Consider the following 12,690-nt stretch of genomic DNA (forward strand, 5'->3'; position numbering starts at 1 on the left):
GGGTTGGGAGGGCAAGGATCTTGAGGTGCTAGAAGACTAGTAACAGCTCTTGAGTGATTTTGCTTATTAATTCAGCATACATTTATTAAGCAACTATGTGAAAGGCACTATTTTAAGTGCTGGGATTATATCCAGGAACAAAATAGAGAAAACATCTGCCCTGGTGTAGCTCTAGATTCTCATGGGGTTGGGAAAGCAACAAAATATTAAATAAGTAAATTATCTGATAGAAAATGTAAATTGTGCATGCCTTTAACTATTGGACTGAAAGTTATTTGCATCCAAGTTATTTATTTGTATAAAGAAGCATAAGATTTTTATGCTCGTAATATTTTCTTGAGGCAAATTTCTTCCTTTTACCCCTCCTTATTAGACTCTGTGAAGTTGGGACTGGGAATAATACTTAATAGAAATTGTTTTCTTCTTCAGAAATTATTATTTTAAAACTTTCTTCTTTTTCTTTTCTTCAGGGTATAAATCTCAGTGGCGGTCAGAAGCAGAGAGTTAGCCTGGCCAGAGCTACTTACCAAAATGCAGACATCTATATTCTAGATGACCCCCTGTCAGCTGTGGATGCGCATGTGGGAAATCACATTTTCGAAAAGGTCTTGGGCCCCAGTGGTCTGTTGAATGGCAAGGTGAGAGATTATTCAAAGTGATGAAGATCTAAGGGCAAGGGGATGGGAATCACACACATCTCCCTGGACAGTTATTGTTCAGAAGCAGATTTTCTTATTCACTTGCTCCCTGGGTTCCTGAGGAAAGATCGAAAGACTGGTCTCCTTATAGACTACCTCAGGAAGGCTTCCATGGTGAGGTATGGCTTATGCTGGAACTGGCTAATTTAAAACTTATTTTGTGGCTCTGTCACTGAGCATCTTAGGATGATTGGCTATAATAAAAAGTACTATGAACCTGTGGTTATAATAGGAAATATATTTGGTCTTTGTTCCTAGTTTCTAACACAGAGCTCCTAAAACCCTTGGAATTTTAAGAGTGCTAGGAGGGTCTTTTGTTATTCATAATGAGCCCCTTTGATCACACCTGAGTTTATACTCATGAGATAACTTAGGGTAGAGCCCCTCCAAAGCCTCAAGTTTGGTTACCAGCATGAACAAGTGATTAGGTTGGAACTTTCAGCTCTACCCACTGCCCTCCAGGTGGGGTGGGGGTGGAACATGGAGATTGGGTAATAACAATCCATGAACAATGAGATTGGAATAACTTCCAAATTGGTGACCATATCAAGGTATTGGAGGGTGGTGTGGATAGAGAGGTCCTGAAAAGTTCCACATCCCTCCTCCATAGCTTTCCCTGTGTAACTTTTGTTTTTTTAGTTGTAGATGGACACAATATCTTTATTTATTTATTTTTATGTGGTGCTGAGGATGGAACCCAGTGCCTCACACATGTGAGGCAGGCGCTCTACCCCTGAGCTACAGCCCCAGCACCCACCTACACCTCCTTTTTTTTTTTTAACCTGTGTATCTTTTCCATTGACTGTTCCTGAGTTGTATCCTTTACAAGCTGACAAGTGTTTAGGTAGTTTTTTCCTGAGATCTGTGAGCCTTTCTAGAAAATTATGGAATGACAAAAGGGAGTTGTGGGAACTTCCAACTCATAGGCATTTGGTCAGAATTATGAGACTTGGTACCAACATCTGAAGGGGGATGCAATTTTGTGGGACTGAACCTTTAAACTGGGGTTCTGTGCAAACTCCAGATAGTTAGTGTCAAAATTTAATTTTGAATTGTTGGACACTCACCTGGTGTCAGAGAACTGGTCAGTGTCAGGAAAAACCCCAGAGGACTCAACAGTTCACTTGCTGGTAGTAGGACACAGGTCATCCTGCAGGAATTAGAGTTATGCTCTAAGAAGGCATTTTCCCTGGAACTTTTGCAGGATATGAGAAGACTATTCCTGGAAAGGATGGCTAAACCTGAACCCAGAAATAAGACCTAATGCTTATTGAGTATTCCCTATGTCCCTGGCCTGTGCTGAGCCTTTTAACTGCATGGCCTCATTTGATTCTTGCAATGTCCTTGTCATATAATACAGATGAAGTGGCTGGTGAAAGCCAGTAGAACTGGTTGTGGGAGGAGACCAGACATTCCTTACTATGGGAAAATTGGCATGTGTATCCTAACACAGTGGGCTGAATTGGGAGAGAGCTGACGCAGCCCCTCTGCTGATGAGAGCTTTTCCACTGGTGTTGGGCAAGGAGATTCTAACTCTATTTGGCCTGTTCCCTACAAGATTTCTTGAATGCTACTAGTCACAGGACGGCAGAGTTGATGAGACCTGGGCTGTTATTCCACTGAGGCCCTTCGCCTCTCTGTTGGATCTGTGGATCAGCAGGAACTCTCTGTCTCTCCTATTCCTGGACCTGGCTTGTGTCCTTACAGATTTCTTGGTTTCATTCACTCATGAACTGAATGCCCACCTCAGGCCAGATTTGAGACATGTCTAGATGGAAATATCTGGTCGTTGCTCTCATGTAACTTACAATCCAAGGGGAAGACATTAAAAAAAAAAAAAAAACAAGCCATAATGTTACAAAACAAGAATTGTTTTAATGGTAGCCTGTACAGACTAAAGTGGGAACATTGGAGAATACCCAAATCTTGTCAGAGGAATTAGAAAAGAGGAGAATGTGTAGGGAAAACCTCATTGTCACTACAGGAAAATATCTCTGAGTACATCCACAATGATAGGAGTCTCATTTCACATATAGGTTCAGGTTTTAAGATGAGATGCTGGGAATGAAAGAAGCAAAATAAGCCAAGTGGTCAGGGCCACATTTTGAAGCAAAGCCCCAGTGTGAATTGACATGTTTTTTCCCTTTTAGAGTAATCCAGGAAGATGATGGACATAGGGTAATCAGCACAACTTAATGTTATTTTTTACAGACTCGACTCTTAGTTACACATAGCATTCACTTTCTTCCCCAAGTGGATCAGATTGTGGTTGTGGGAAATGGCACCATCTTGGAGAAAGGAACCTATAGTGACCTGCTGGCCAAGAAAGGAGTGTTTGCTAAGAATCTGAAGACTTTTGTAAAATATTCGGGTCCTGAAGGGGAGGTCACAGGTACGCAAGGAGGATTGGAACAGGATGGAACTTGGGGCCGGGGTGGAAATGGTAAAACAATATCTACTTCACAAATTGTTTAGTATACAATGAACTGCACTTGGAATTGAATTACTCAGAGATTCAGACTCTGTTCTTCAGTGTTCTGGGTAAAGAAACATAGACATTGAAATTCTGTGCCTAGGCCAAATGGGCAGCTCATCCTGCTCATCTCTCTCTGACACACAATCAAAGGACACTCTTTAAAGGGTACAACTGAAGGTTTGGGTAAGTAACCCTTGTGAAAAGAATACCAGTGGCACAAGGAACTCACTCTCTTTTAGGGATGCTATGCTTCTGTTGATTCAAGTGACACATACCATTCCAACTACCCCCAAATTCAATTAAAATCGGTTCCTGGACAACCTCATAAGCTGGTGCCAATAGTGTGATAGCAAACTCTTGGTAAGCTTTAACAAAGGAACCTTGATTAATATACCCAAAACACTGGGTTTTGAATCATAAAAAATAGTGTCAGTTATATAGAGTCACAGCATTCCATGGGAACAGCCCCTGATATCACTACCATTTGGTTTATTGTTTAGCTCCCATCAACAGTGGAGCCCTGTTTACTAGCATGTTATTGTTTTCGTTTTGAGACTTGGGACTTAGTGGCATGAAGGGAGGGTAAGTTGAGCTATATTAATATTTGTTCTGTGACTTAGCTTCCCAGTTAACCACTGTAACAAAATACCACAAGTCTGAATGTCTTAAACGAAATAGATGATTGCTATGAGGATGAGCTCAGTAGTTAAGTGGCCCTGGATTCAATCCTCAGGAGAGAGAGAGAGAGAGAGAGAGAGAGATTGACTATTGCTCACACTTCTAAAGGTAGAAGGGCATGATCAAGGTGTTGGCAGGATTTGTTTTTTCTTAATGTGCTAGGGGAAGACCCATTTGAGGCCTCTCCTCTAGTTTCTGGTAGTTGACTGGCAATCATTGTAGTGCTATTTGCTGTTGTTTCTTCTATTTATTTGTTTAGTTTTCTGAGCTAATTTAATTAAGTTTGTGCCATTTGTCATATGTGGCCACTGAAATCTCTGCTTGGTTGGCATAGTGGTCACCTATTGGTTATGCAGATTTCCTTGGATGCCTGGCACCAGTAAGTCTCATAGCCGTTGCTGAGAGGCTATGTATGTTGGTGCATAGCTTCAGCACTGTGACAGTTTACATCAGTGCCTTAGCCTTTACTTCCTCAGTGAAATGAAGGTCATCTAACAGTTAATGGGACTGATAATTTCATTATTATTTTTTGTGGTACTAGAGATTGAACGCAGTGGTTCAATCTACCACTGAGATAGGGCCTTGTTAAGTTGCTAAGGCTGGCCTCAAACTTACAATCCTCCTGTATCTGCCTCCTGACTTACTGGGATTACAGACATTGCCACCATATCCGGTTAGCCTCTGCTTCCTGCTTGCACAAAGTAACAAGATCAATCTGAAGTGAGACACTAGGACCTTCTGCAATCTTACCTGGGCATATTCATAGCCCTACATATGTGTGTGGCATCCTAGATTGCCAGGAATATATCAGAGGTATCAAAGTCCTCTGTGGAGGACATCTCATTCCCCAAATTTTCCATTTAATTTTTTGATCAGTTTCTTATTTGCCTCAACTGTTACCATCCCCTCAGGCATGTGTGATGTTAAACAGTTGCTGCTGATTGTTTGAACTAGCTCTGAGGTCAAATAAAGACAAGTCTTGTGAATGGAGGTTTTCAGGGAGTTCTAGACAGGTGAGATAATAGCAATTCACCGCCAGTGTTTTTTTGGGGTTTTGTTTTGTTTTGTTTTTTTTTAAGGGGAGGAGGCATTCTAAACTTACTCTATTTCCTTAAGTGGCTGCTGGGCTGCTAGGTTTTATGGCCACCATAATTTTATGGCTGTTGGCTTTCTAGGATACAGCAACTGGAGAGAAAGAAATGGAAATAGGGCAACTTAAACCACTATAAGGTGGACTGTTTTTGCCAAGACCCAGTCATTTAAAAAAATAATTGATCTTTTATTGTTGCAACTCTTTGGTTAATTTCAGAGTTCTGAAACAGTTTATTCTGACAATGTTTTTTAACAGTATTCTCATTGCTTTTATGGAGGAACAGATTTCCGGAGATCCTTATTCTACTATTTCCACTAATTTCCATATTATATTTTACATTTTATTTTACTTTCAGGGTATGCTTTTTTAAATGTTTTCAATAAATAAGAGCTTCTTATATTCTTTGAACTTCGAGATTAGCATTTCCAATTTATAATCATCTCTTTAGGCAATTCTGGGAATGGCGACTCTTCTGTTTATCTACAATAATTCTTAAAAGTTCTTTCCTGCTCCAAAGGAATTTTTGTCTCTGGGCTTTTCTTCTCCTATTGTAGCCTGTTTGTATATCTGGGATCCCTGTGTTGAATCCAACAAGATCAGAGAAGGCTTCTCTGTCCTTATTCTGTCTGTTTTTCTCTGTGAACACTGTGCCGTTTCCCTAACCTCTAACGTGTCTCTCTAGTCAATGATGATAGTGAAGAAGAAAATGACGACAGTGGGCTGATAGTTGGTGTGGAGGAACTCCCTGAGGAAGCCGCCTCCTTGACCATGAAAAGAGAGAATAGCCTCCGTCGAACCCTGAGCCGCAGGTACACCACTGATCCAGCTGGCAGCCTTTATCACTTCCTATTTCTGCTTGATCTCTTTTTCTCTGTGGGCTTTTACTGAGAAGAGGGATGCCATGGGCCCTCCTAGCTCTTCCTTCGTTTCCTTATATGAAGGGATAGGCTTGTGTCCATTTCCCACAGCCATCTGCTTCCATGCCAGCACAGTGACTGTGACCTCAGTTTGCAAGAAGACTCGGAGGAAGCATCTACATGCTCAGGGGAGTCTCCCTCTCTCTGTCTCTCAGCTCCAGGTCCAGTGTCCGGAACCCCAAAACCCTGAAAAACTCCTTGAAAAGTCGGAATGGGAATGCCCTGAAGGGGAAGGAAGGAGTAGTACAAGGGCAAAAGCTAATTAAGAAGGAATTCATGGAAACTGGAAAGGTAAACACCACACCAATAAAAGTACCATGGGAGGGGATATAGGGTTTAGAATCTGAACATTTTAAAAATCAGTTTAAACTCGAGTACTTCGGGAAAATATGTTCAATTCTTTTGTAATTCTTCAGATTCATTATTAAAACAACACAGGCTGTAGGCCTTCTATGAAAATGACATGTTCCTGTAAATATCCTCACTCCATCCTTCATGAGTGCTAGATTTCCATTCTGATATGTAGAGAACAACAAAAAACTGTTTTGAGATGTTGTTCTAGAAGCCCGGAAACTAATGTAGCAGACCCAGAGCACACAATTCAAAATCAATGAGACTTAAAACAAATTCCAAATTATACTTGCTACTCTTAATTCCCTCTAGATGTTCATTAATAATCAGATGGCTGTTTACCCTGCATTGCAATTCAACATGGATCTCTTATCCTGGCCCAGTGCAGGGATGATGACCACAGATTACCAAATTTGGCTACTTGCAAAATTTTCCCAAGAGCATCCACTCCTCCTTGTGATTGTTTTTTTAGATAATTCCAACAACAACAAAAAAACACATTAGGGCATCTACTAACATTGGTGGGGGCTTTGCAGGTGAAGTTCTCCATCTACCTGAAGTACTTACAAGCAGTAGGATGGTGTTCAATATTCTGCATCATCTTTGCCTTCGTATTGAATTCTGTGGCTTTTATTGGATCCAATCTCTGGCTCAGTTCTTGGACTGGTGACTCTCAAGCCTTCAATGGCACTAACTATCCAGCCTCTCAGAGGGAAATGAGAATTGGGGTCTATGCAGCTCTGGGAATAGCACAAGGTACGTCTGACAGCTACAACAGCCTGTACTTTGCTTGTCCTGGGCATATCTTTAGGGATTTCCATGTATGGTGCTAACAAAATTTGGTTCCATTCCTAGGTATATCTGTATTTATAGGAACTTTCTTGAGTGTGTATGGTTGCAACCATGCAGCAAAAATCTTGCACGAACAACTGTTGAACAATATCCTTCGAGCACCCATGAGTTTTTTTGACACAACACCTACAGGCCGGATTGTGAACAGGTTTACTGGTGTAAGTATCTCAAGGGCTATACAGTGATGTGTTTATATACTGAGGATCTTTCTATTTCTGATAAGAAGGAATTCTTGTGTACCCCCTAGACTGTTCTTTTGCCCTCTCAGCATGCAAATATTTCTTAAGCACCTCCTATGAAGTCCTAAAGATCCTAGGGATACAGGGATAGAGCTCTGGCCCTTCTGTCACTCACATCTAATGAGGAGACAGCCCAAAACATAAAGGATTATGATAGAATATGGTGAAACCAGTAACCACAGTGTGTACAGGTGTTCTGGGAGTACAAAGGAATGATGGAGAAATGAGATAGTAGCTCAACCTGGATGACTGAAATGGAAAATGTCAGAAAAGGTGAGACTTGAGTTCAATCATAGAAGTAAACCAGAGAGCTGATGGGGGTTGTTGAGGGGAGTAGAACCAGGGTAAGAAGGATTATTGTGCTGAGTGAAAAGCATAATTAACAGCACTGTCACTGCTTGTGACAGTGAATAAAAGTGATAGGCGGATCATCTTTTGCTTCATATCTGCTGTCATTCCTGAAGCTTCCATCTTTGATGATTTAAGAACCAGGGAGTGAGGTCTGAATGTGGATTAGAGCTATCTATGTTTTTTTTTTTTTTTTTAAGAGAGAGAGAGAGAGAGAGAGAATTTTTTAAATATTTATTTACTTATTTTAGTTTTTGGTGGACACAACATCTTTGTTTGTATGTGGTGCTGAGGATCGAACCCGGGCCCGCACGCATGCCAGGCGAGCGCGCTACCACTTGAGCCACATCCCCAGCCCCAAGCTATCTATGTTTTAAGGAGGTTCTCAAACTTTGTTTCCATCTACCACAGATGCTGGAACCATTGGCATGCGTTCATTCATCCAACATTTACTGAGTGCCTTTTTATGGAGCCAAGTACTGCACTAGGCACTCAATAAATGTTAAGATCATAGATGACTATGAACCATGAACCAGACCTAATTCACTGAATTTTTTAATGCATGTGAGTGGAAGTTTCAGGAATAGTGGCAGAGACCAGGCAATTCTGAAGGATATTCAAGCATCAGCACAATTTTTTATTTCTTTACTTGAAAATTCATTTTATAAAATGTCTGAGAAGCTCTGAACCATTTTTTGTTTGGCCTTGGAACAGACACAGGAAGGGTAGCTCATACCGTAGGCCAGGTTCTAGAGATAACAGCAACCACTTCAAAAGTGGGCAGGTAACTGGTTCCCATTTGTCACCTTCCTGTGGGGTAGAAATGAGGAGCACACTGTCATTGGAGACCACTTCCATGGACTCTCTTCTCTAAATGGAACCTAAGCAAGCAAAAACTTTTGGATGGGGATTTTGCAAAGATTGCATAGTCTTCCCCATGTCAAGGTATCTAATTAATCTTCTGGAAAAGAGAACGTGTGAGTTAGTTAAACTATAGTCATATTTTGCTGACTGCTTTTCATGAAAAAAAACTATTATTAATCATATAGTAAGTTTTGCAGGGGAGGTGGCTCAAGCTTATAAAGGGGGATTTTGATCTAGGGTTTTCTAGAATCAGTGGCTGAGTCCTTGAGAGGAGAAAGAGTGGAGGAAAGGAAGATGGGGAATCTGTGCTAGGTAAGGATCAAAAGTGATCTGCATAGAACTGATAGCTGGTGAAGATTTCTTGTTTTTTGCCAACTCTTGACATAGTTACATATTTGCATTCTGATATAACTTTGGGAAAGGTAGATTAGACTCAGGAGTCATCCCCAATTCAGAGTTATCCTGGAAGAATATTATCCCTGACCCAATCTGGAGAAACTCCAGAAATAATTTAGACTCACCTTAGCACTCACAGATAGAATCAATATAATCCTCTAAGAAAGCTGGGCAAGGGCAACCTAAGATATAAGCCAGGCTTCCTGAGTATGCTCCAAACCATCCTTCCATCCATTAATCTTATCATTTTAAATTTTATTTTGCATGAGAACAATATGGCAGTAAGACCCCTCTATCACCTCTAGGTTCCTTAGCTGGAACTCTGGCCAGTCAGGAATCATGTTCAATCCCTTTCCCCTGAGGTTCTATGCTTGACAGAGGAAACAACTTTCCAGGAGAGGATGGTACTTCAGTCAAGGGTGGGTGACAGGGTTTGTTAACTGGAGTTTCCCAACAAATGTGTATTGAATCCCAGTCTCTGTTCTAGGTACTCCATAGAATTAGGACCTTTATAAGGTTAGAATAGCTCAATTGGTTAGTTATTAGAGAATGATTATAAGCCTCTATTGGTTTATAATAATTATGAATTGTTTAATAAATTTGATGGATGATGAGTGAAAACTTTTATCAACTGTACTGGAAAAGGTGAGGAATGACTGCTGGGTCTGTCTGGAGGTACTTTAAAAACTGAGGAAGCTATAGAAATGAGATTTCTTATTAGGATGAGTAGTATAATCTATTGCAAATGAATATCTTAACAAGATTAAATGAAGGAGTGTCAAGAAACCCAGAATTGAACAGATGCCTCTCTGGAACCAGGAATATATACAGTGTCTAAAAAATTCATTGGTTCATCGTCTGTCCTAACTGTATTGTTAGGATATTTCCACGGTGGATGACACTCTCCCTCAGTCCTTGCGCAGCTGGATTGTGTGCTTCCTGTCGATAATCAGCATCATCGTCATGATCTGCATGGCCACCCCTATCTTTGTCGTCATCGTCATTCCTCTTGGCATTATTTATGTGTCTATTCAGGTACATTTGGAAATGGGTAGGTCTGCCTTTCTCTCTGCTCATTAAAGCCAGGATCCTTTCTGAGACTCCTCTCTTTTGTTTGTGGCTAGTCACTTCTCTCCAGCATCTTTGCCATTTCATCATATATCTTGATACCCAGGAGCCCACAGGCCACTGTCTGAAGCTCAGTTGTCAGCATCAACTGGTACCTTATGGTTCACAGCATTTCACAGCCTGACTACCTACCCCCCAGAACCTTAAGTGGAATGGATTTATGTTTAGATTCAAGACCACTCTGAGATTAGCTCTGGACAACTTCTTGCAGCTCCATAAGAACTCCATGATGTTAGGACATTTCTAGAAGAACTTGTCATGGCTGCTTCCTCTTTTGATTTTGGGTAGGCAGCTTTACTTAGAGATGTCTGTTAGCAGGAGCTAGATCTCTTCATTTCAGGGCACTTCTAGTTTCACTGGGGCATCTCTGGATGGTTTAGGCTCAGTTTCAACATATTTTTTAAGGGAACAGATAGCTTGGGAGCCAAGCTTCACAAAAAAACTAGAAGGGACTTTAAAATGGCCATAATAAAAACTGATGAGGAGAGGGAAGCTGTGAGAAGAGCTTTTGTCCCACTAGCTGCCTTTGTGATGAATTCTTAACCTAGGGCAAACCATTTTGAAGACTCTACAGTCTGGGGGGCTTATGATCTTGTGATCTGTAGTAAGATGGCACCCGTTTGGGTCTATGGAGTTCCACAGGTGCACCAGCGTCTTCATAATAGCCTCTGACAGCCCATTACAATTCAGCAAATAAGAGGCAGGGTTATTTGAGGAAACTTCCAGATATAACATTTTGCATTCTATCAAATAACTCTCAAATGCCCAGTTATTCTTAGGTTTCAACAAATCACAGAATCCAGTAGCACTAAGATTCTATTCCATCATTCCTTGCCCTTTAAGCCATGGAGATTCTTTCTGCATTCTATTATATCCAGCTCATTCTGACACCCTCAACATTCTGCACATTTCCAAAACTATTTTACCTTCACACACTATTGAGGCATGATTTTGGTTACTCAACTGATTCTGTTCTTCAGTTTTGCTCATACCTTGTATTCCTTTCTCTGGCCATTTCTTGCCCATCCCCACTTTAAATTCCTTAGGTCCAGATATCCTTTACAAAATCCTTTTGTAGACCATTTATGTAACCAGCATAGAAACTTTCATTTGGATAACATATGCAGATGTCAGGGGGAGAATATGGACAAGGTGCTCAACTCTTGTAGTTTTCGAAAGTCAAACCCCCTGAGACTAAGGTGTGGTCTCCTCACTTTTATCTTCCTCTATTCCCCACCAACTGCAGTCTTTCTATTGCCCTCTTCTTTGGGCCTCTTTCCTCCTTCTTCTAGCCGAAGATTCAGGTTTCCTTCATGTTCAGATGTGGGCTGGGTCCCCAGTGAGGAATGTTGGGTCATGTCCAGAGGGAAGATGTACAGGATATGCAACAGGATTATGTGGTTGATTCTTCACTTTTTGTGTTCAGGTATTTTATGTGGCTACCTCCCGCCAGCTGAGACGTCTGGACTCTGTCACCAGGTCCCCCATCTATTCTCATTTCAGTGAAACCGTATTAGGTTTGCCTGTTATCCGTGCATTTGAGCACCAGAAGCGATTTAAAAAACAAAATGAGGTGGGGATCGACACCAATCAAAAATGTGTCTTTTCCTGGATTATATCCAACAGGTGAGGTTTTCCCAGGTATGATTCCAAATGTGTACTTCTGGGCTCTGCATGTTTGTCATTAGCCATGCAAGGGAGGACAGGCATGACCAGGGTGTAAAGTTCATTTTGGCCACACACACACACCTGTCATGCTATGTAATAGAAAAAATCATGAGCTTTAGCACCAGAGACTGGGTCCCTAGGCCAGCTCTGCCATTTACCATGCTAAGTAAATTGCTTGACCTTGTTAAGGAAAATTTAAGTCCCTTTGCTTTCACAATGGCTAGGACACAACTTGACTGATAGGGTTGTGGTGGAAGTCAAACGCCATTTCTGAGCATTTGGTAGCCCATCTATAAGCCCTGGATAAACTGAACATTCTCCACTTGCTTCCTTGAGAATGTATAAGAGATTCTCCATAGACATGATATTTTTTTTTTTACGGTGGTGAAAACAGTAGAGGTTGGAGAGAGGAGAGTTGAGAATTTTTAGGTAAATCTATTGATGGCAGAAATGGAAAGCTCACATCCTGTGAGGCAAATCCCTGAGCACTGTGAGCATCATCAGACCCTGGGAAGCAATGTCCTTGAAGGAGAACAGTCTTGTCAGGAAGGAACAATTCTTGAGTAGCTTCCAAAGTATCTTGGTATTGAGGGTAGGTAAATGATGGTCAGTGTTATTTGAAACATTGGGAGGTCAGAGATTTGATCATAAAGATATTTGATTTCTTACAGGCTTTCTAAAAAGGAAAAGGAATATAAGTAAATCTTATTGGACCCCCATGATGAAATATGTACCATATTTATTTGTACACATGCTAGAATCATTTGTGCAAACTTCCATTTTATTTGAGAAAGTCAACTTTCATAAGCCATGTCTATATTATATGTATTCTGTAGTTCTCTACAAAATCCCCCTATATCTCCCTGTGATGGAATTCACACTTAACTTCCCTCCACTCCTAGCTTCTCTGCCTCGTAAAAATACTCAAGTCAGATCGGGTACACTGAACCTTCGTGTGGTGCTTTTTTTTTTTTTTTTTTTA

General features: G+C 41.0%; 1 protein-coding gene across 1 annotated transcript in view; it reads left to right on the forward strand.

The window, feature by feature from the left end:
• Abcc2 (ATP binding cassette subfamily C member 2) overlaps nucleotides 1-12,690 on the forward strand; it is a 47,760-nt gene that overhangs the window by 25,910 nt on the left and 9,160 nt on the right. The window contains exons 18-25 of the mRNA XM_048807020.1: nucleotides 471-638; nucleotides 2,910-3,090; nucleotides 5,628-5,754; nucleotides 6,018-6,153; nucleotides 6,750-6,969; nucleotides 7,069-7,223; nucleotides 9,792-9,947; nucleotides 11,467-11,666. Coding sequence (XP_048662977.1) covers nucleotides 471-638; nucleotides 2,910-3,090; nucleotides 5,628-5,754; nucleotides 6,018-6,153; nucleotides 6,750-6,969; nucleotides 7,069-7,223; nucleotides 9,792-9,947; nucleotides 11,467-11,666 — 1,343 coding nt within the window. The remainder of the gene's footprint in view (nucleotides 1-470; nucleotides 639-2,909; nucleotides 3,091-5,627; nucleotides 5,755-6,017; nucleotides 6,154-6,749; nucleotides 6,970-7,068; nucleotides 7,224-9,791; nucleotides 9,948-11,466; nucleotides 11,667-12,690) is intronic.

Source organism: Marmota marmota, unplaced genomic scaffold (assembly GCF_001458135.2).
Source record: "Marmota marmota marmota unplaced genomic scaffold, marMar, whole genome shotgun sequence".
Taxonomy (NCBI): Eukaryota; Metazoa; Chordata; class Mammalia; order Rodentia; family Sciuridae; genus Marmota; species Marmota marmota.